The 22,723-nt window shown below is 54.6% G+C and overlaps 1 protein-coding gene across 2 annotated transcripts in view; it reads left to right on the top strand.

Annotated features, from left to right (window-relative positions):
• Positions 1-22,723, top strand: part of ACLY (ATP citrate lyase) — a 42,959-nt gene continuing 20,236 nt past the window's right edge. The window contains exons 1-16 of one of the 2 annotated variants that reach the window (XM_039256729.1): positions 1-134; positions 4,620-4,801; positions 5,880-6,002; positions 7,859-7,921; positions 8,786-8,976; positions 9,421-9,500; positions 10,870-11,000; positions 11,776-11,894; positions 12,648-12,784; positions 13,493-13,554; positions 14,756-14,873; positions 16,652-16,806; positions 17,423-17,513; positions 18,954-18,983; positions 21,536-21,677; positions 21,956-22,124. In XM_039256729.1, the coding sequence (XP_039112660.1) occupies positions 4,643-4,801; positions 5,880-6,002; positions 7,859-7,921; positions 8,786-8,976; positions 9,421-9,500; positions 10,870-11,000; positions 11,776-11,894; positions 12,648-12,784; positions 13,493-13,554; positions 14,756-14,873; positions 16,652-16,806; positions 17,423-17,513; positions 18,954-18,983; positions 21,536-21,677; positions 21,956-22,124 (1,770 nt within the window). In that variant the 5' untranslated portion in view covers positions 1-134; positions 4,620-4,642. The remainder of the gene's footprint in view (positions 135-4,619; positions 4,802-5,879; positions 6,003-7,858; positions 7,922-8,785; positions 8,977-9,420; positions 9,501-10,869; positions 11,001-11,775; positions 11,895-12,647; positions 12,785-13,492; positions 13,555-14,755; positions 14,874-16,651; positions 16,807-17,422; positions 17,514-18,953; positions 18,984-21,535; positions 21,678-21,955; positions 22,125-22,723) is intronic. The other variant, XM_039256730.1, reaches the window with a different exon arrangement.

The following is a 22,723-nucleotide window of genomic DNA, read 5'->3' as shown; positions in this document are numbered from 1 at the left end:
GGGGCGGGGAGAACCCGCAGGAGCCCGGACAAAAGCCGGATCCCGGGCGGCAGCCTAAGGTGGGAGCGCTCCGCGCACTGGGCGGCGCGGCGGGACCTGCTGAGGGAGCGCTGCGCAAGGGCTTTCGGAGAAAGGTGAGTGTTGGGCGGCTGCTTTCGCCCGAGGGACTCCACCTGCCCTAGGAGCTTCCCGCCTCCCTCTTCCAACCCGGAACCGCTTTCCCTGGCGCCGGCTTGGCGCTCACGCGTCCTCCCTGGCTCCTGCTTGGAAGTTTGGAGGGGTGTTGGGGGGGGGGTGGTCTTCGCTTTAGGTTAGCCTTCGCTCGGAGCCCCGGCAGGTGGCCGCGTGTCGACCACCCCACCCCCACTCTCCCACATTCCAGTTTCTGGGAGTTTGCACAGGGTGTGCCGCCGCCCTCGCTTCTTTTCCTTCCGCCAAATTGCATTTGCACCAGCCAGGCCCCCCTGATCCCGACCGGGGCCAGTCCTCGAGCCTCTTCGGGCTTTAGCGCCCCCCCCCTTCCCCTTGTCCCCATCCGGGTCTCCCAGCCAGATGCGGGGGACGGGAAGTAGAGCGGAGGCCACTCGCCCCACTCCTCCCCGGGCTCGGGCGCTTCTCTTTTTTTGTGAAGAAGCAACGGAGTCCCGCGCCGAAAGTGGAGGGAGCGAGCCGTGCGCATAGCCTTGGCGGGCCACGCGGAGCCGGGCTGCCCCAGGGTGCCCGAGGCCTGGTCTCGCCCGCAAGGACCAGGCTGTGGAGCAGCGGCGCGGGAAGGACTTTCCAAGCTCAGGGGGTGCCGTCGGGCCCAGCCTCTAAGCGACAGATGGCCGGGGTGCCAGTCTCCCTCCCCACTCCCGGCGCTGACGCCTGTGCTCAGCCTGGCCACGGCGAGGTCCTGAAGAAGCTTGAGGATGCCGCCGCCGCCCTCCTGGAGGGCCTGGCAGAGGGCCAGAACCAGAGCCTGCTGCCCTCTCCAACCTTGGCAGATACCTTGCGGTACCGAGGAGTTCTGCCACTGGGTGGTCCCCGGAGGTCTGCCTGGCAGGAGGATTTTGAAGAGCGGGGAGGAGTAGTAATGGCACCAGTTTGGCCAGCCAGCCCACGCCTTCCACCCATTAACTTTGCTCTGTCTTTCAGCCAGCTCAGATCCTTGGGTTTCTGAAATACGGGGTGAGGAAAAGCTGGTAGACCCCAGCTACCCTGGGCAGGGGTGGTGATTTTGATCTCTTAGAGAACTTAAAAAGCTTGTGCCAAGATGACGGGAGGAGCCTTTGGAAACCAGGCAGCTGGTGTCTCCATCCCCATTCTGACCTTATGCTTGCTGCATCAGGGGACCCTCACAGAATTCTGCCTCTTCTTTACTCCTGGAAGTGCTTGTCCTCTCAAAACAAAAAACAAAAAAACACACAAAAGCCAACAAAACCAGAAAAACACAAAACACCACACAATAAAACACAAAAACCAATCCTATGGATACTGACCTAAAAAGGAACGCTCTTTGCTTTCCCGGAGAGAGACCTTAAGTAGCATCTCCAGTGGTTCCTCGGCATGGGCTGTGTTTCAGGGATACATTCCTGGGAAACAGCTTTCATTCAGCTTTCCCTGCGGGCTGCTTCAGTCCTCAGTGGCTGCTGTGGATGAACTCAATCCTGGGTCACTTACCCTGTCTGCAGAAAAGACCCCATTCAGCTCCTAAAGTCCTTCCTTGAAGGAGGAGAGAGAGAGAAGATTGTGTGTGTGTGTGTGTGTGTGTGTGTGTGTGTTCAGGTTCCTCGGCATGATTTCCCCCACTTGTCATTAGGTGACAGTTCCTGGGGCCCCTGGGGTCTTAGCTTTATCCTAAAACCACCTATCACCAGTTTGAGAGCCTATTCAATTCCCGAGGAGGCAGCCTAGGACTTTGGGGGGAGTGGATTCCCCAGACCCAGAATGGTATACGCGTTCAGCCCCATGGTCCCTGTAGAGTGCATGCTCTTACCTGGTAGTCTGTGGTCATAATCATAAGCATCTTGAAATGATGTGCGCGGTTTTGGGGGCTTTTCTTCATGCACTGAGGAATCTGAGGCCTCGAATAGGTTAAGAGCCGCTGCCCTAGAGAGAGTTCCAAGATGCCTCTGAATGACTAGTTTTGCGAATTCTCTCCACTGAGTCGCCTCCTTGGGTTTGTGAGCCTTCTTTCCTGCATTGGTGACAGTAACATGCAGAGGCCAGATTCTTTCACCACTTTTTTTTCTTAAAATTTTTTAATGTTTTATTTATTTCTGAGAGAGAGAGACAGCGTAGGCAGGGGAGGGTCAGAGAGAGAGAGAGAGAGGGAGATACATAATGTGAAGCAGGCTCTAGGCTCTGAGCTAGCTGTCAGCACAGAACCCGACACGGGGCTCGAACCCACGAACCATGAGATCATGACCTGAGCCGAAGTTGGACGCTTAACCGACTGAGCCACCCAGGTGCCCACTTTTATTCTATCGTACAAATCCTGTCTTGGCCTTGACAGGGCCTGCCCGGCTGTCTAAGTCAAAGTGCTCTGGTGGCATACCTTATTTTCGTAAGCTGGCAAATCTGGTCTATCCTATATCATCTCCTCATTGTGTCCGCCACTCCCCGCCCCCCGCCCCAACCACCCTATGGGAATGAACTCTTGCCTTGCCTGGGACTCAAGAAAGTTGTGATTTCTCAGCTCCAGAACGACCCGTTTCTTACCCTTTTCTTTCATCTGCTTTGGGAGGTGCCAGCTTTGGGGGGTTGTTCTGGTAGTGTCTATCACACTGTTCTCTGCTCAGGGAGGCTTAGCAAACTCCTGGAGTTCGTCATCGCAGGGGCCTGATGTGTCTGAGCCGCTGAAGGTGATCAGCAGCTGCCCTAGGTTGCACTCTGTTTGGGAGGGGGGTGAGGGCAGGTATACCCATCTGATTTCAGGACCAGTTTTTCTGGTCTGAAGTCAAGGAGGTTGGGAAATGGAGCTGGAGTGGGTGGGGGGTGGAGGGCTGCGGGACATGGGGGCTGGTTGAGGCATCACCTTTGGAAACACTTATCAAGGAGGAGCCGGAAGTCATCCCAGGGGAAGGCCAGAAAAGGGGACATCTGTTTTGAGCCCCTTCCCAGCTACCCCACTTTGGGCCAGACACCAGACTGAAAGCACCCATTGTGCTGAGCTGGAGACTAGCTGGGAGGCTGAGGGGGCCAGTCAAGCCGGGGTTAGAACCTGAGGCCCCAGCCTGGTCAGTTGGGAGGGCGGTGGAGAGTGGCCTGTGAAACTTGGGCCTTCCCTCAGCTGGAGATGGAGCCCCACCTTCCTATGCGTCTAAACCAGCCAGTCCCCGAGTTCTGCCGCCTTTTATTTGAACTGGACTTTTCAGCAAATCCAGCAACTTCAGTTCTAAGTCTCTGTGGGAGAGATTGGAGTGACTTTTCCTGAGGAGGCCAAGTTCTTAGCCTGAGTGACTTGGTTTCCTTTCCCTCCCCCTCCCCCTGTTCCTCTCCTCAATTTGCTCCCATGGGAGAATGGGTGTATCAGGACAAAGCGTGGGGGGGGGGCGGGGAGATGGAGAGATTGTCATCACAGACCCTTTTGTGAGGTGAAAGGGGCGCATGGCGTGGTCCTGGGAGAAATGGTCTTTTCTCTCTGGCTGACGTATGTGTGATTTTCTGGGGAGCAGGAATGAGAGGATTTGGGTTCAAGTCCTGGGTCCCCTGCTTATTTGTTTGGCTTTTTGGGCAAGTTACTATAGTTCCTCTGAGCTATTATTCCTCATCTAAGAAGTTGGATTATGAATCTCAGTGTATCTCACAAGGTTCGTACGAGATGAGCTTCTATATTCATGTGACCAGGGATGACCTTTGCCTCCTCCCTCAGCTTTGGCTCAGCTAGAAGTGACCAGTACAGGGTGCTCCCCAGAGAGGCCTCTGTTTTGCTCTAAATAAGCATGCTGAGTGACTCAGTGGGGCGGGTGGGATGTACTGAAGGTCACGGTTCCCCTGCCCGATTGTTTGCCCTGAACTCAGGGGTGGGAGTCTAGTGTCCTGGGAAAAATGGACGCTGAGACAACTCTCCACTCCTTGAGGGTTCGATCCTGCCTGAGGTTAAGTAAACTCACCTGCCTGGCCTATAGCCTGGTGGTGAGTGTAAGTGTGTGAAATGGGTGAGTCTGGGTGTGGGGGAGACGAAACCCGTAGTGGGGGGTAAGGGCGGGATTGCGCAATTCTGGCTGTACGCCCGTAGGTCACAGAACCAAAGGGTGTGTGCCAGTGTCTGTGTGGGACCTCGGGTGGGACCAGCACGCAGGTCTGGGTCTCCCCACTGGTATTCCCGTGTCCCCAGCCAGCTGCCTTTTGCTCCAAGACAAATGTGAGCTGGTTTGCTTAGAGGAAGTAGAGACGGGGTTGAGGCCAAGAGACCTGGGGGAAATGCCACCTTTGTTTATCTCCACCATCTTGTCTCTCCCTTTACTTCCTGATCCTCCTTCCCTGCTGTCAGAAGTGCTCACTGTGGCCTCACTTCCTTTCCTCCTGCTAGGCTAGTCCCCTTTCTCCCGCCCGAGAAGGCTGCGATCTGGGGGCAGCCGGACATGGGGCTGTTTCCTGGCCCCTGCCCACCAGCTCCTGCTCCCCCCCCACAGGTAGAGCAGGTCCCTCCGCAGCCATGTCAGCCAAGGCGATTTCAGAGCAGACGGGCAAAGAACTCCTTTACAAGTACATCTGCACCACCTCGGCCATCCAGAACCGGTTCAAGTATGCCCGGGTCACCCCTGACACCGACTGGGCCCACCTGCTGCAGGACCACCCCTGGCTGCTCACCCAGGTGAGCCCGCCCTCCCCGGGCCCTTCTTCCGGGGCTGGGGCGGGGAGTCAGAGGAAGAGGAAGGATCGGTTTGGTAGAGTTGTCCCAGGGGGTCACACGATGGCCGACTGCCCGCCCGCATCAGTGGGCAGCATGCGGTGGGCTGAGCGGGGGTTTTGTGTTCAGCTCTGGGCCCCGCATGTTGATGAGCCCTAGCTGGGGAACATGGGCTTGGGATGAGACAAACTGGAGTCCAGACTGAAGCTCTCTGTTGATTAACCTTGTGGCCTGGAACAAGCTGTTTTACATCTCTTGAGTGGCAGATTTGCCATCTGTCAGATGGGCGGGACATTCACCCCGCAAGCTATAAAGATTAGCAGTAATGTCTGGAGAGCATTCGGTGTGCCACCTGGCACTTGGTAGGTGCTCAGTAAAAGCAGGTATCGGCTCCACTCGCCCCAAGTGCGTCGTATTAGGGATGTGATCGGGCCATGACGAAGTGTGACTTTGTGTGGAAAGGCTGATGGCCTCCGGCAGCCAGCCCAGAGTAGAGGCTGCTCTGTCCGGGTCCCTGTGGGGCCATTGTTGGGAGACTTCTTGAGAAGGGCCGGGAGAGCGGGGCTAGGAGCCACGGCGAGGTAGCCTACCCGTGAAAGGAGCTGCCTCAGGAGGCGGTGTGTTTCCTGGCTGGGAGCATGTGAGCAGGGCTTAGGGGCTGCTTGCTGGGCTTGTAGATGGGCCCAGATGGGACTGACCAGACCTCTAGGTCCTCAAGGCTCTGTCCTCCTGTTCTTCCTTTTGGAACACAGGTGCTGGTCCCTTTCTTGAGGACATATGGTTTAGTGGAGCTAAGATGTCACATGGGAGGGCAGGGAATCACTTGTGCGGCAGGTATTTGGCAAGGCCCCATCTGGGGCATGGATGGCTCCGGATTCCTGGGCGTCAGAAGAAAGGTGTAGGCTCGGATAGGTGAGAAAAGCTTCTAGGAGTTGACATTGAAGAACAGATGGGAAGGAAGCCACGCAGGTTGTCCTGTACGTTGGGTCCCCAGACTGTACTCTCTTACTCTCCCCTTTCTTTCCTTTCCCTCTTGTTCCAGAACTTGGTGGTCAAGCCAGACCAGCTGATCAAACGGCGTGGAAAGCTGGGCCTAGTTGGGGTCAACCTCACTCTGGAAGGTGTTAAGTCCTGGCTGAAACCACGGCTGGGACAGGAGGCCACCGTGAGTACGGGTGTAGGTTGGGGCGGGGGTGCTGTGGTAACAGAAGCAAGTGTGGTCATCCCCAGAGGAGCAGCTGTGTGGCTTACCGCCTACTCGGCCTCGCTGCAGCCTGGGGTAGGCGCAGGTCCGGCAGGGCTGCCTGGTGACACCGCCAGTCTTGGTGTTCGCTCCCGCTCCCAGCTCTGCCACCAGCGAAAGGCAAGATGGGTGGCAAAAGTAACCCCAGTGCAGTTCATGGGCAGGTAGAAAAGTTCTGTTGATTTTATTTGTTTGTTTACTTATTTAGAGAAGGAGAGCGGGCACACAGGTGGGGGAAGGGCCGAGAGACTCCCAAGAGGGTCCACACTGTTGGTGCGGAGCCTCATGCGGAGTTCAGACCGCGAGATCGTGACCCAAGCTGAAGTCAGACACTTAACTGACTGAGCCACCCACGCGCCCCAGAAAGGGTCTGTTTCTTTAATAGACCCATCACGGAGATGAGACTCTGAGGCCCGCTCTGGAAATCCTTTTCTGTTTCCAGAAAGGGCACAGCAGCTTGTCATGACGTGTATACCTAAGACGGCGAGCAAGGAGAAATTGCAGAAGGGAGGTGCAGAGTCTCTTAGGCAGAGACGTTATTGGACCAAGAGCCTGGGATGAGACTGTTAACACTGAAAAGTAAATTCAGTCTGGGCGTCCCCAGCTTGGTAATTAATGTCAGCTCTGTAGATGAGAGAGCTGAAGTGAAATGTGGTTGTTCCCGGACGGGACTGGAGAAGAGGCGAGGAGGAGTAGGCTTAGGGGGACGTGACCCGGGAAGGGTGTGCTGTCAATGCCCGGCTTTGTCCCGTCTTGGGTGGCTGTGACCAGGGTTGATCTGGTCTCTTCCTTGGCTGTCCTGGAAGTAGGGTGAGGATGACCATGGGGCTGTCTTCCTCTCTTCCTGGGCTTTCTCACAGCAGCTCTTTGTTCCTGGCTCTTGAAGTAAAGAGGGCTTCTTAAAGTCCTTATGTGCACCTGGGGAGGGAGGGATCCTGACTGGGCTTTTTGCTTGCAGGCCATTGGGGCTCTGACGGCCCGGCTGAGGGCCGAGTGGTGTCCCCAGGGAGGTCTGTACGCTCCTTTCTCCTCAGCTGGCTGTTGGGAGGGGGCCGTCAGCGACGTCTGAGCTGGCAGCAGTGTCAGCCTTGCGGCTCATTACCTCTGACAGCTCACTGTCTGGTCCCTGAGTCAGCAGTGACGCACACGAGTGGGCGGGGGCCTTGGGACACGCTGGGATGAGGGCTGTCTCGCCTCGGCGGCCGCCAGGGACCCACTCAAACTGATTAGCTCTGCAAGCCTGTTGTCCTCAGCCAGGAAAGTGTGCGTGAAGTTTTCCCTGTCAAGCTCTCCCTCCCTTCCCCCGGCCCCATCCCTGCTCTTCCCCAGGCCTAGACTTCTGACCTTGCAATGGGTCTCTCTGCTTGAGGTCGGGGATGGAGAGCCGTGATTTGTCTGGGCTCTTGAACTTGGGCGACTGATGGCAGGAGGGAGAGGAGCTCTGATGTTTGTGTTGTGGGGGCTGTGGCAGCACTTGTTTGCCCAGCTCATGGTGTCACCCTCCAGAGGACGCAGAGAAAGAACGTGTGAGGCCAGTACACTGCAGAGTGTGGCTGGCAGTGGGGAGAAGAGGATATCTCATGAAAATGTCTTCAGCCTAGGGGTCTGTAAGCCCATTGCCCTGGTTTCTGGAGAATCTCTCTCTGTCAGATGTTGTGGCGGTAGTACCTGAGCCCCGCCTCCGATGGGACGGCCAGATGGAGAGAGCAGAGGGCAGTCCTGCCCTGAGGGATGAGACACGCTGTCCATCTAAGCTTTGTCTTCCTCAATCTCCATAGGTTGGCAAGGCCAGAGGCTTCCTCAAGAACTTTCTGATCGAACCCTTTGTTCCCCACAGTCAGGTATGTGTGACCTGGCTCCAAGCTGGGTCTTCTCCCCCACTTTGTGTTTGTCAGCCCTAAAATGATGAGAGGAGAAGTCAAGCTGCTGGAGAAAAGTCAAAAGGACCAGAGTTTCTGAAGCTGCACTGAGGGTCCGAGGGTGCCGTGGAATAGGGAGTCTGGAGATGAAGGAAAAGGCATAGTTTGTAGCAGGGAGGACTCAGGGCTGCTAACAGAGGGGACTTCCCAGTGCTGGGATGAGAAAGACTTGCAGGCAGGCACCCTCCCCCAGATCGGGTCACAGTGGCTGAGTCTGGACTGTCAGCTAGCTAGGAAATGGCTTCTGCTCTCTTGTCCCCGAGCGGAAGTTGGTGACCATGTCTCTCCTGGTAAGTGTTCTCTGCTAGGTTGTTTTTTTGTTGTTTTTTTTTTTTAAATGTTTGTTTATTTTTTGAGCGAGATAGAGTGTGAACAGGGAAGGGGCAGAGAGAAAGGGAGACACAGAATATGAAGCAGGCTCCAGGCTGTCAGCACAGAGCCCAATGCGGGGCTTGAACTCATGAACCTTGAGATCATGACTTGAGCTGAAGTCAGACGCTTAACCTGCGCCACCCAGGCGCCCCTTATGTTTTTTTAACTTATTTATTTTGAGAGAGAGAGGGAGATCGAATCCCAAGCAGGCTTCCCACCGTCAGCTCAAGAGCCAGACTCGGGGCTCGAACTCCCCAACCGTGAGATTGTGACCTGAGCCAAAACCAAGAGTCAGATGCTTAACTGACTGAGCCACCCAGGCGCCCCTTTACTAGGGTTTTAGAAATGAGCCCATGGGGGTTGGGCTCGCCAGGTCAGTACCCCTCCCCACGTGGTGCTGTCTTCCCCTGCAAGGTGGAGGAGTTCTACGTCTGCATCTATGCTACCCGAGAAGGGGACTACGTCCTGTTCCACCACGAAGGTGGGGTGGACGTGGGTGACGTGGATGCCAAAGCCCAGAAACTGCTCGTTGGTGTGGACAAGAAACTGAATCCCGAGGACATCAAGAAACACCTGTTGGTCCACGCTCCTGGAGACAAGAAAGAGTTGAGTGAGAGGGAGGGCGGGCAGGTGGCAGCGGGGGATCGGGGAAGGCCGACAAGGCACAGGGCGGGGAAAGCAGGGTGGTCTTCCCTGTGTGGGGATCTGCGTGAGGGGAGGCACAGCCCCTCCCTGTCCCAAGGAGGGGAGCAGGGGCCAGACAGGAGGCTGGCTCAGACTGAAGTATGCTGGTAGCATCCCTCACCTCACTGACCCTCTGTCTGGCGCTCTGTGAAGCCTCCAGCTTCATGCCTGACAGCTCCTTTCCGCCTCAGTGGCTGAAGAGTGATGTCCAGGGAGCAGGCTTTACGGAGGGAAGTGAGAGGTTGTCAGGGCAGGCTTTGGGAAGAAGCGCTGTCAGAGAGATTGCTGTGGGGAGGGGGTGGGGGTTGGGACGTGCTGCCAAGCCGGCTCCCTGATTGACTGTCCCCCCTCCCTCCCCCCTCTAGGATTCTGGCCAGTTTTATCTCCGGCCTCTTCAATTTCTATGAGGATCTGTACTTCACCTACCTCGAGATCAACCCCCTTGGTAACTGGCTCTGCTGGGGTGGGCCTGGGCCCAGAGCAGTTATAACAGGGTCGCAGTGCCTGGGGTAAACCTGGCCTTGACGTTCGACACACCAAATCCCCCACTCACAGAGGGCGGCACAGGGTGTGTGTGTGTGTGTAGAGGGATGTCTGGGCTCTTGGGGTGCACTGTCTGGTTTCTGAGCTCTCAGAAGACCATGATAATTCCTCTTTTTAATGTTTTTGTTTTTATTTATTTTTGAGAGAGAGATACACACAGAGTACAAGTGGGGAAGGGGCGGAGAGAGAGGGAGACACAGAACCCACGAAGCAGACTCAGAACCCGATGTGGGGCTCGAATCTGTGAACCACAAGATCATGACCTGAGCCGAAGTCGGACACTCAACAGACTAAGACACCCAGGCGCCCCAATTATTCCTCTTTTTAACCAACTCCAGCTTTCGTTGGTCTTAAATTTTTCTGTGATGGGGAAGTCCTCTGATTTTGACCTGACCCTCCTTAGTGGCTCTTTCTTGCAGAGGGTTAGGCTGTTCTGCCAGGATATCGGCTGCCTGCTTGCCTGCCTGCCTCTTCAAGCCCTTATTTCCTCTTCATGCGCTTGGATCAACTCCCCAGCCCCCTGCCCAGGAGTTGGTCAATCATTGATCCCCAAGGCTGGGAAGACCTTGGTCCAAGCCTCTCAGGCTGTGAGGGAGGCAGGTGGCGTGAGCTGGCTCTGGCCAGGGCTGCTCAGGGCAAAGTCCGGATTCCAGGTTCCAGATTCCGGCTGGGGATGTAGCCCCTCTAATGGACCAGAAGGCCGTTTGCTAACTTAATTTGCTAAATGATCCTGAAGTAAAGGGAAAGTGGATGTCCATTTAATGGGCAGTAAATGACTCATGCTGGCTGGGGGCCCAGTGCACCCAATGGTTTCCTGCTTCCCCTGGCCAACCTCAGGAAACCCACATATGTACACTTGGTGTGGCGTGGGGGTAGGGGCTCTCCTGATAGCAGCCAGTACCTTAACACTTTATGTTTTAAGGGTAGGGCTGTGGATGGGTGAGTGGCTAGATATTTAAGGCATGGAGTGTAGCTTCTCAAAAAATGTTTAAAAATTGCCATGGCAACTAAAACAGACATCCCTGTCATCTTGCCTAGAAGTCAGGGAGGGAGGGAGGGGAGTGGTCTTAAAAAATTTATCTTTCTTTTAATGGGGGAAAAGCTATGTGGAAGGGCCATCCGGTTTCTTGTGGATCTGGGCAGTTGTTAGGTGTGGGTAGGACCCCAGGGAGGAGGTGTGTGGGGAAGCCTGGCCGGGGGGCGGGGGTCATTGGAGGTTGCCACCCCCTCTGCCTGGGGCTGGCATCTGATTGCCTCTGCTTTTCTCACAGTGGTGACCAAAGATGGCGTCTATGTCCTTGACCTGGCGGCCAAGGTAGATGCCACAGCCGACTATGTCTGCAAAGTGAAGTGGGGTGACATAGAGTTCCCTCCTCCCTTCGGGCGGGAGGCTTATCCAGAGGTAAGGCTGGCTGCTCTGGGGAGGAGATGGAGGGTGACGGGGACGTGGGGGAGGGTGACGGATCTCAGAGGAGCATCGGGCCCCCCTCACGCGCTGTTTCTTTGGCAGGAAAGGAAGGTCGAGGACCATTTAATTTTCTGAAAACCCCAAAGGAGGTGGGGGTGGGAGTCAGCCAAGCCTCTGAATCCCAGCCAGAAATCCTTTTAGGCTCCTCTCTCAATCAGCCTCCCTGGGCTCTTAACTTGATTTGTTGATAATTCTGAGTGGATCTTGCTCATCCTGCCAGGAGAAGGTAGTTCTCTTGGCCGCTTGCTGAGAATTTTAATTGCTCTTTCCCACCCCATCATCTGACAGGTCTTCACAGCAGGATTAGGCCTGTGAGTTGTAACCCAGGCCAGTGCAGGAGGCTGGGCTGGGAGAAGGGAACTGTGATGAGCCAGGAAGGCAGACGTTAGGATTGGGGGCTATTTAGAAGCACTGTGACCTAGTGAGACGTGGGGCTTGGGCAGAGGGTCTGGGACCTGAGGTCAGAGAGAAAGGAGTTGGGAAGTGTGTCCCCAGCCAGTGACTGTGGCCACGGGTGGTTTCTGGTCCTTGAGGACATCATCCTGTTTTGTCCCAGGCACGCAGGACCCTGCACAGCCTCTCTCCCTGACCCTCTTAAGACAGTTGAAGACCTCTTCATGTGTCTTCAGGGACAGGGGCAGGATCGCGGGTGCTGGGACCAGGTGGAGAGGGTACCCCCAGGACCCACCTGTTGCTGTCTGGTCCCCAGGAAGCTTACATCGCAGACCTGGATGCCAAAAGTGGGGCGAGCCTGAAGCTGACCTTGCTGAATCCCAAGGGGAGGATCTGGACCATGGTGGCCGGAGGTGGTGCCTCTGTCGTGTACAGGTGACTGACACCTGTGACATCCTGACCTGAGCTGAAATCACAGAGTTAAGACACTCAAGCGACTGAGCCACCCCGGAGCCCCTTGTTTATTTTTTATTTTTTTTTAAATCATTATAGTTAGTGATATGTGCTTCCTACAGAGATACAATAAATACAGAAAAGGGCCCAAAAGTAAACTTCGCTGGGCTGTTTCCCTATCCCTCTTGCTACTAGGTCACCACAGAGAATGTGTTGCTGTGTGTCTTTCTGGCTGTTGTAATGCCTGTATGAGTATTCATGCTCTGACAGCTTATAAGAATACTGGGATCACATTCCATACTCTTTGCTGCAATTAGTGGTTTTTCACTTAAAGCCCCGTAGACATCTGCCCGTTTCTAGGCAATAATCTGCCACGTCCCTTGCATGCCTGCTTGGGCTCTCTGCTAGTTGTGACCATCTTCCTTCTCCAGGCAGGGACTCCTGGGATATGTGACTTTTCTCTGTGTTGGGAGGTGCTTTTTGTTCCTTTTACTTACTGTTGTCGATCAAGGGCCCGCCTGGGGCTGGCAGGGAGCACTGCCTGGGAGAGCCTGATGCAATGCAATTCACCTTCAGGTGTGCCTTCTGTGGCCTTTGAGGGTCTGAGGCCCGAGAGGTTGGTTCCATAGGCCGACTACAGGGCTTTGGGGTATCTGCCTGCGCTCATCGGCACCAGCCTCCCACCTTCAGCCACTGGAGTCCGAAGCTGTACTGACTTCCTTGTCTCCCTGACAGTGATACCATCTGCGACCTAGGGGGTGTCAATGAGCTGGCGAACTACGGCGAGTACTCAGGTGCCCCCAGCGAGCAGCAGACCTATGACTATGCCAAGACTATCCTCTCCCTCATGACCCGGGAGAAGCACCCAGATGGTGAGAGACATGTGCCCCTTCCCCAGGATGGCCCATTGTGCCGCGGTGGGAGCAGGTTTGGGCGAGGAGGCTCTGGGGTTGTGACCCTGCTGCTTTGCGGCCTGGGGTTGGTCATTTAGCTTCTGGACCTCTTTCTCCCGACTGTACAGTGGCAGTGTGGCCTCTGTCAGATGGGGGCTCCGGGGAGGCTAGGAAGCAATATGTACGTAAAGCCCTGTGAGCAGGTATGAGGGAAGAGGCAGCAGTGTGCTCTTACTTACAGACTTCTAGAAACTCAGTTCTCAGTGGTCCACTTCTACACTTACCCTCTGGGCTATGGGATTCCCAGCTTCGCCTTACCATCTGTCCAGGGTTTGGGGCTATGCATACCAGTCCCCCTTCCTTTGAGCCAGTAGAGATTCCTATCAGGGGTATCCAGAAACTAAACTGGGTTTCTCAGTGCCAGCCAAGAATGGCATAGAGGTTCTGTGGGTTTGGATTAACCACCTGCTCAATGGCATGGGTGATGGAGAGCTGAGTTGGTTAAGACTGAATGGACATCAGGAGGGGCCAGCCTGCTCCCCGCCCCACCCAGCCTCTGCACTGATGCCTCCGAACAGTTGGGGGCCCCTTGCTTAAAGAAGAGAGAACTCCCTCTGTTGGATTTCTGGTAGGATATCTGCATCTACTTTTCTAAGCCGTTTTGATCTTCTCTGACTCCAAACACAGGCAAGATCCTCATCATTGGAGGCAGCATTGCCAACTTCACCAATGTGGCTGCCACATTCAAGGTAACCAGCCACAGGCGACCGTGCAGTCTCGGGGGAACATGGGTTTGGGAGAAGCCCAGAAGCAAGGTTTCCGCAAGCAAGGTTTGAGGCAGAAGCAGGTTTTAATGGCTTACCCAGCTGAGTAGGGGCTCTTGTCCCAGGCTCCCTTGTTGGGGACGCAGAAGACACTGGGATGGATTTGGGTCTTCTCCAAAAGGTCAGAATGAGGAAAATGGGTCGATGACCTGGGGGGCTCTTGCTCATCCAGCCGAGGCCTGTCAGCCCGGTCCCTGGGCTTAGGTCACAGGTGTGGGCACACAGGTCCGAGTGTGACTCCTGGTCAGGAAGGGCGACAGAACTCACCTGGCTCGAGAGTCGTCCTCTTCCAAGCAGCCACCTCAGGAGGCTGTTTCTTGTTCTGTACTTTCTGACGGTCAGTGAGTGTCCCTTCTGGTAGCATATGTGTTTTGAGAATGATGCATAAATAAACATCAGACTTGAAAGACTGAGCTCTCAACAAGTGGGGGACCAGACCTCGTATGTCTTTCCTAAAACAAAGTCTCTCTAATTGGTCCTGATTCAACAGATCAATCTGAAACAGGCAAACCTTGGCAGCTTTATTTTAACTTCCGAGCAACCCTATAACAAAGGCGGCCCTGTCGATAAGAGCAGTGATGTCTGGAGCAGGAACTGGGCAGCATGCCTTAGGTGACAGAAATTAGACTTCTGACTCCAGAGCGGCCACACTAGTGCACACCTGTTCATTCTCCCAGATTGTTTCCAGAGTTGACACCCATGGCAAGGGCAGCTCTCCGAAATTGCTGGAAGAAGCTTTAGTAGGACTTTGATGTTTAAGTGGGCTGTGTCTCCATACCTCTGAGAATGCTTGCAGAGGACCCTGGTCCAGATCCCTCCCTCCCCCTGGGCTGCAATAAGAGTTAACAAGAATGACTGGAGACAGCACCCCAGTCATTGGGGGGTGTGACTCCCAGGTACTCCCAACTCTACCTCAGCAGCATCACAAGTGGTTGCGTGTCCTGGGCCTTTGGTTGCTTGTGTGTAGTCCAGTCCTCACGTGTGACGTTCTTGACGACTGGGCTGCCATGCTTCTTCGTGGGAAGCAACCCTAGTTAGGTACAGCTGTGATGCTTGTTCATCATGATTATAAATAACTGACTGCCTTATTTTTAGTCACATGTCTGTCGTCCCTTCCTGCTTCCAGGGCATCGTGAGAGCCATTCGAGATTACCAGGGTCCCCTGAAGGAGCATGAGGTCACGATCTTTGTCCGAAGAGGTGGCCCCAACTATCAGGAGGGCTTGCGGGTGATGGGAGAAGTCGGTAAGATGGTGACCTTTTCTCTACCCGGTGGTCTGTGGTGGCCTGTGTCCCAGGGACTCCTATGAGAGGGTGGGTTGTCAGGCACTTTGGACACGTACTTCTACTTCCAGTCTGCGTGCTTCTCTGATGCAGGGCCCGACCTGAACTTCACAATGGCTCATAAAGCATTTCCATTCAGCTGTTCATTTAATGAAACACCCGCTCTGTGTGGGCTCTGTGCCTAGCACTGGGGTTACAGCTGTTGGGTATACGTGTGACCGACAGCAGCCCTTGTGCTGTTGAGAACATTGACAGTAATGTCAGGTGGCGCTAGGTGCCATGAAGGCACACAAAGCCGAATAAAGAGATAGCATGTGTGGGAGGGCACAGTGCCGGTTTTAATGGGGTGATTGGTGAATGCCCCGCCAAACGGTGACATTTGAGCGGTGACCTGGAGGAGAGGAGGGAGCACTCAGCAGTGTCTGCAGAGGGAAGGGCCAGTCCCAAGGCCCTGGATGGGAGCGTGCTGGTGTGCACGACCAGCAAGCAGGGCCCAGGGGCCGAGGGCAGGCTGTTAGCAGGTAAGGCTGGGAGCCAGTGGGAGCTATGTGGGGCCGGTTCAGGTGCGGGGACCTGGGCTGGCAACCTCTGGAAGACTTTGAGGGAGTGACACAACTTGCTTTTGGGTTAGAAGCATTGTTCTGGGTGGTGCTGGGTGGAACCCGGGCTCAAGGGCAGCAGGGTGGAGACCACTCGGGCAGTGGGAGAGAAGTGGGGAAAGTTGGTTGATTGGTATCAACCAACCGAGAGCCTTGTCCCTCGCTAAGATGAGGGGCTAGAGGGTGGTAGCATCCATTTTGGTTTCCTTCCCCCCTTCTGCAGTTTGAGTATTTCCCGTAGGTTCATGAGACTTCACGTTTAGAGCTTTCCAGAAGCTGAGGATCTCCTCTCAGTCTGGACTAAAATTGTGTCTTGCTAAGTTGACCTCCTGAAGCCTGAGACACTTGAACTTCATGACCCGCAGCTTTGGTCTTGAGTAAAGTGCAGACTTCATTGTTAGGAGCACTTCTGTGGGGAGCAGGGATTCATGTGAAATGTTGGAGGGGCGACAGACGTGTGCCGTGCCCTTTGATTGGAGGGTCAAAAGCTTTCCGTCTTCCTATGCTTGCAGATCTGGTATCCATGGCAAATAGGAACCTTCCTAAATCACCCAAAGAGTTAGGGTTAGGGTTAGGGTTAGTTTTCACTACAGCTGGGTTCCTGCCATGGGCCCAGCCCTCAGGACAGCACGGTGAATGTTAGTAACGGTCCGGTCATTAAACTCACAGAACATTAATTAAATAAACAGTTACTAAAAGAAGATGCTGTCAGACAGGGATGTGTCCAGCGAAGTGGCAGGCGAGGTGGAGGAGGTGGTGGCAGGTGACCAGTGGGCTCTGCACAGAGGACGGAGCCGGGCTGGAGCCCCGTGGAAATGAGCCCGGGAGCTCAGGCACAGAGGCCAGGCTGGGCGGACGCCGAGGTGGAGGGGTGGGAGGGCCAGGGTCTCGCTGCCCACAGCAGGACAGTGCCCGTGGCTGCACTGCAGGGTGTCAGTAAGGCCAGCTCTTGCTCTTCTTATCAGCAGGTGGCCTTTACAAGGATTTGTTTGGTGGTGAAAATATGATGGTTGGTCTGTCCTGGATAATTGGCCTTGTGCTGAAGGCACTAGATGCCAGGCAGGGGCCCTTGCAGAGCCATGGGGACTTGGACACTTATTGGAAGACTTGAATGATGGATTCCTCTCTTTTCTCTCACAGGGAAGACTACTGGGATCCCCATCCATGTCTTTGGAACCGAGACTCACATGACAGCCATTGTGGGCATGGCCCTAGGCCACCGGCCCATCCCCAACCAGCCTCCCACAGCGGCCCACACTGCAAACTTCCTCCTCAATGCCAGTGGGAGTACCTCGGTAGGTGCCCCCTCTTCTCTACCTTAAAGCCTGCCATGTCATCTTTGTTGCCCCCTCCTACCTCCTTCCCATCCAGGACACAGGTGCCCCTCCTCTGTCCCTAGTCACCTGGGGGCATTGGAGAAAGACGGGTTGGTGTCTATATCCCTGCTGCGTTTTTTTCCTGCCCAGTCAAGGCAATGTAATGGAAAGTCCACCAGGTTTTATTATTTTATTTTAGTTTTTTAGGTAAGCTCTTTACCCAACTTGGGACTTGAACTCACAACCCTGAGATCAAGAGTTGCATGGTCCACAGTTTAACTAAGCCAGGTGCCCTAAGACCAGGGGGTTTTAAATCAAAATGAGTTCAAATCCTGTTGAGGGAGAAACCTTGGCAGATGTCTTACTCTCTCAGAACCTCAGTCTGCTTATCTGTGACATGGGATAATACTAATTCCTTCCTCAAGAGGGTTGTTAGAGTGGTACTTTTGGAGGCACTTAGTAGAGGATAGTGCTGTAGGTGATTCTTGTTACCTGATTTCTTTGGGGCCTTAAGGACCCAAAGCTTAAGGACTAATAGTTCTTTTCCCCAGTTGCTACCTGTGACTCTTTATCTTTTCTCTGCATCCCATCCCAGACTCCAGCCCCCAGTAGGACGGCATCTTTTTCTGAGTCCAGGGCTGATGAGGTGGCACCTGCAAAGAAGGCCAAGCCTGCCATGCCACAAGGTACGTGTCAGCCAGCAGGTCCAGGCACCCTCTGTCTGTCTGTCCTTTTCAGGCCCTGCCGGCCCACTGGAACATGGTTTGGGCTGTGCTATAAGACCGTGCATGGCACATGGGCCAAATGGACACAAGGACCTGAAGAGTCAAGCCTTCCTGAGCCTTCCCTTGGGCTCCCTATGCTGTGCCTGGGTTGCCTTGCTCCCCACTGTCTTCCCCTCTGCCCCCTTACTTCCTGTGGGGATGTGTGAGACGGGTGGGGAAGCTGCAGAGGAGACAGGGCGACTGAAATACCTGGGGGTGGCAAGGTCTGCCAGACTCCCTTCCTCTCCTCCCCTCCCCCCCCCTCCCCTCCCCTCCCCTCCCCTCTTCCCTCTTCCCTTTTCCCTTTTCCCTTTTCCCTTCCCCTTTTCCCCTCCCTTCCCTTCCCCTTCCCCCTTCCCTTTCCCTTTCCCTTCCCTCTTTTTTTTAATGTTTATTTTTGAGAGAGAGAGACCACATGAGTGGAGCAGGGGCAGAGAAAGAGAGAGACACAGAATCTGAGGCAGGCTCCAGGCTCTGAGCTGTCAGCACAGATCCCAATGTTGGGCTTGAATGCATGAACCATGAGATCACGACCTGAACTGAAGTCAGACACTTGACCTGCTGAGCCATGCAGGTGCCCCTCTCAGACTCCACTTCTAAGTGGAGATCAGGAGCCAGTACAGCAGAGCAGGCGCCCGCACAGCAGTTCCTGCCTGCCCAACCCTGTGGGGCTCCTACAACGACCCCCTTCCTGTAAGCTTTTCCTGTAAGAGCACACGCCATTTACCTGCCCATCTGCAGTTTGCCTCCTCTGTCTGTCCGTCCTCTGGTTCATCAGATGCGACCCCTACCACCACCCAGCCCTTGCAACCAGTGTTAGATAGCCTGTGCCAGTCAGCACTGGGCTAATGCAGCCCCTTCCCAGTCCAGGCAGTCTGCACTTGAGGCATTTTGGGAAATTGTTTCACTGGCTTCCAGGCACTCAAGATTGTACACTATTTCCCTGCAGTCCCCAAACCAGCAGCTTTGTCCACAGAAGGACAGGTCCAGCCCTACGATAACCTGATCGTCGTACTGTGCTTCATGGGGTCCAGACGGGATTGGCGTTATAAGGGGGGGATGGGGCCGGCTGTCCCTCCCCTCGGCTTGGGGGCTTTTGGTGTCCCTTCAAGTCTTCTCGCTCCTTCTGCCCCCCTCTCTGCCCCTTTGGCCCTTTGCCCTTTCTTCTGCTGTGCTGATCAGCACGCTCTGCTCTTCTGTTGGCTTCACTCCTGTTTATTGTGGAATAGATGAGACTTACCTAGTGAGGGCGTCAGCCCTATGAGGCGTGTCCTTGGGACCTTTCCCTCTTCCCACCCTCTCCCTTTAAAGCCTTCAGCCACCAGTGGGCGATTCAGTTACTTTGGTCATTTTCTTTGACAGATTCAGTCCCAAGTCCAAGATCCCTGCAAGGTAGGATGCCCCTGCCCCGCTCCAGCTCTGTGTGTGGCTTTGTTAGCGGGTTATAGTCTTACTGTATGCTTTGTCCCCCACCCCCCCACGAGTCCTAGTCCTTGGTCTCCCTCGCCTTCCCACCCCTGCCTGGTCACTCCCACCCCCACTCAGTGCTCTTCTGGCCGGCTGTCTCTGGCTCTACACTCAGGATAGGACATGGCAGGGAGCGCAGAAGCAAGAGCCAGGCCCAGTGCCTTGGAGAGTGGGGGTGGCGCCTACTGAAGAGGGAGGGGTGTCCCAAGAAGGAGGGAGCCAGGGACGCTGAAGTGGGGTGGGGTGGCAACATCGGGGCACAGAAGGCAGCCTCAGCCCTCCCGATTCCCATCTGGGTCTCACGGTCTCTTCTTCCTTTTCCCACCGAGCCTCACCACTGCCCGCTGCATCCCTGAGCTCTCAGTGCCAGCCACGGGTTCAGATTTCTCTGAGTTTTGGTGGAAGACAGGCTGAACAAGGAGGGAAGTAGAAGCCTGGACGGCTGTCCAATTAATCTGTACAAGGGATCTGGGTTTGGTCTGGTGAATGAGGTCACTGCTTACGAGGGACATTTCCAGTGCTCACTCACACATTCACTCAAACACACACGCGTCTATTGACTAAAGTGAATGGATTCGTTGCTTCAAAGCATTGGGGCTTCTGCTTGACTTTTTGACATTCACAGCTATGAGAGATTTTGCCCCCGGGGGATAGGGAAAAACTTCTGATGATGACCTTTGATCCCTCGCTAAGGGGAGGGGAAGGGCACCTAGGCTAGGGTCAGGTATTCCCTGGAAAGGCCAGGAATGCAGTCCTCTGACCATATGCCTTTAATCCTTCTTTCCCAGTCTCTGGTGAGATCCTTTGTTACCTGAATGACCTTGGCCCTGTGCCGGGAGAACAGGGATCTCCTCCAGTTCTGTGAGCTCTTCCATCTAAGGGGTGGGCTTATCTTACTGTTAGTTCCTGAGCCAGACTGCGGAGGGAGAGGATGGATAGTGCAGCTTGTAGGGGAGCTGGTGGGAGCGTTAGTCCTACAGCAGGGGTTCTCTGGGGCCCTTGCTGCTGGTGAGCTGGGGATGACAACCTTCCCTGTGCTCTAATTCTGCATCTTTCATGCTGGAGGTACAGTTGGTCTTGGAGAGATTCCAGGTTTTGTCCCCTTTGTATAGTCTCTTGGGTAGACAGATGTGTGTATGCGTGCTTGGTCACACTCTGACTTGGGTCCGTCTAGGCCTCCCCCTTCCCGAGGGTGGGGAGTGGCTGGGCCACCCTGGTTTATATCCCCCTTCCTCCCTTGCACAGTTGAGCTGCATCTTAAATTAGTGTATAATCTGGCTCTGATGCTAGATGACAGGATCTCTATCACTTGGCATCTCCAAGCTTCAGGTTCCTGGGACTGGGAGGTGAGGGAACCGGATTAGGTGACTTCCTTTGTTCCGTGATCCCAAGTCTCATGAGAACCCAGATGGGTCCGGTGACAGTAAGTCCCAGGTATTTGGAACAGCAGGAGCTTTCTGTTCTTAGAAGCTTACAGCTGGGAGGGAAGAAGCAAGCCTGCGTAGGGATGAGAACCCTACATACCTTGGGAGACTGATCTCAAATTTATTTAATCAGACCTTGAACCTGATTAGCAAAGCCTGCACTAGTACACTAGGTTAATTAATACCAGATGGCCATGGAGCTCAGTGCGTTGATTTCCCTGGGGGAGCTGGGAACCTCACTGGGGGGCTACTTTCTTCCAGCAGGACTTGCAGAGAAGGGAGAGTCAGGTCACCTGCTTGCAGGGTGATGAAGGAACCTTTCCCTTCAGGCCGTGGGAGCATTTCTGACCCCTTTCTCTCCCCTTCTTTTTTGCCTTTTCTTCCTGCCTAGCAGGACCAGCCAAGAGCATTGTTCAGATCAGAAAGGGCCAGAGGGAGGAGGGCAGGAGGGATAGCGCAGAGAAGGTGGGAAGGTGCTAAGAAGCCAGTGTGCTTAGACCAGGATCTCAGGTAGACATGAGGCCATACCCAGCTTCTACTTTGGACCTACATGACCTAGAATCATGAGGATTTGGATCCTGACCCGAGCTGGTTTATGTCCAGATTTAGAGCTGGTGATTGTTGGGTTGTTTAAAATCCTGCGGCCACTAGAATTGGGGAGCTTATTGTTTTTTTTCTCAGTGACTTTTAAACTAATTTACCAAGTCTTCAGTTGCACGTAAGCAAAATGCTGATTATACTCTTTTCCTGTGAAGGTGAGCAGGACCTGTGGAGCCTCTCTGCCTGTGGGCCTTTTCTCTGCGTGGGAGTCCTTTCTGTGTTCATTGCTAGCTCTTTACCGGCCAGGCAGGTCCCCTTAGCTCTCTCTGTCACCTCTTTCCAGAGAAAATGAGGCACCTCTCCCTCAGGTTCTCAGAACCCCATTCTCTTGACGTTCCTCTGCTGTGGTGATGAGCCCCCTCCCCGGACCTGGGCATGGAGGGGTATGGCAGCCCCTGTGGGTTGCCTGGGGGTGTGTGTTCTGGGTGCACTCGCTGTGTCTTTGCCCACCAGGGAAGAGTGCCACCCTCTTCAGCCGCCACACAAAGGCCATTGTGTGGGGCATGCAGACCCGGGCCGTACAAGGCATGCTGGACTTTGACTACGTCTGCTCCCGAGATGAGCCCTCCGTGGCCGCCATGGTGTATCCTTTCACGTGAGTCCCCCCCAGCCGGAAGCTAGAGGTGGCTGCCAAGTACGATTTCCTCATCTCCTCACCCTCACCAAGACACAGCTGGGGGAAGCCCGCAAGATTATTCCCTTGCCAGACCGGGGCGATCCATATTCCTGGGGGATCTTTTCCCCAGAGGTTGGAACTCTTTGAAGGCAGAGCCCCTCTGTCTTTCCCCCTTCTAGATGAAGTTCCTCCCTTGGCTTCCCCCCCAGCCCTGACAGTTTGAGGGTGTCCTGACCCCTCCTCCTCCTCTCTCACAGCGGGGACCACAAGCAGAAGTTTTACTGGGGTCACAAGGAGATCCTGATCCCTGTCTTCAAGAACATGGCTGATGCCATGAAGAAACACCCAGAAGTAGACGTGTTGATTAACTTTGCCTCTCTCCGCTCAGCCTATGACAGTACCATCGAGACCATGAATTATGCACAGGTAGATCACCAAGCCCTGGGGTGGGGAAGCAGGGAAAGCCCTTGAACAGTGTCTGCCGGCACCGCTGCCTGGAGTAAAGGGCTGGGCACTCGGGACTGGCAGGCGATTAAAAGTGGTTGGATACACTTGATCTTCCGAAGGTAGGGTGGTAACCGAGGGCGGGCAAGCTGGACAAGGCTGCTTACCTAGGCTAACAGAATCCGTTCAAGACCATCTACTCCTACCAGAGCCTCCCTATGCTGCTAGAGCTGGCTCTGACAACAGAACCAAAAGCAGTTTCTTAGGAAGTCATTACATACTTGTTACAGAGAAAACTTAAGTCCTGTAATTCATTTTTTTCAGTTACTCTTTCTAGATCAATAATTATTTATTGGCAACATCGGTTTTGCTTTATCAGGCCTTGTGGTGAGCATCTTAGATGAACATTTGCATGGATCTCCCCAGCACAAATGTCTATAAACTAGTCAGACTGCTGCATCAGAACGTACAGATTTGAAAGCCTTTGTTTGATCCATCCTGCCCAGGTGCCCTCCAGAAAAACTGTCTGGACATAAACTCCATACTAGTCCAAGAATGCCTGCTTCCCCCGTACCCTGGCT

The sequence above is a fragment of the Hyaena hyaena genome, unplaced genomic scaffold, assembly GCF_003009895.1.
Source record: "Hyaena hyaena isolate Hyena2069 unplaced genomic scaffold, ASM300989v1 scaffold_589, whole genome shotgun sequence".
NCBI classification, from domain to species: domain Eukaryota; kingdom Metazoa; phylum Chordata; class Mammalia; order Carnivora; family Hyaenidae; genus Hyaena; species Hyaena hyaena.
Note: the sequence above shows the minus strand (reverse complement) of the source record. Positions and strands in the feature narration are given on the sequence as shown.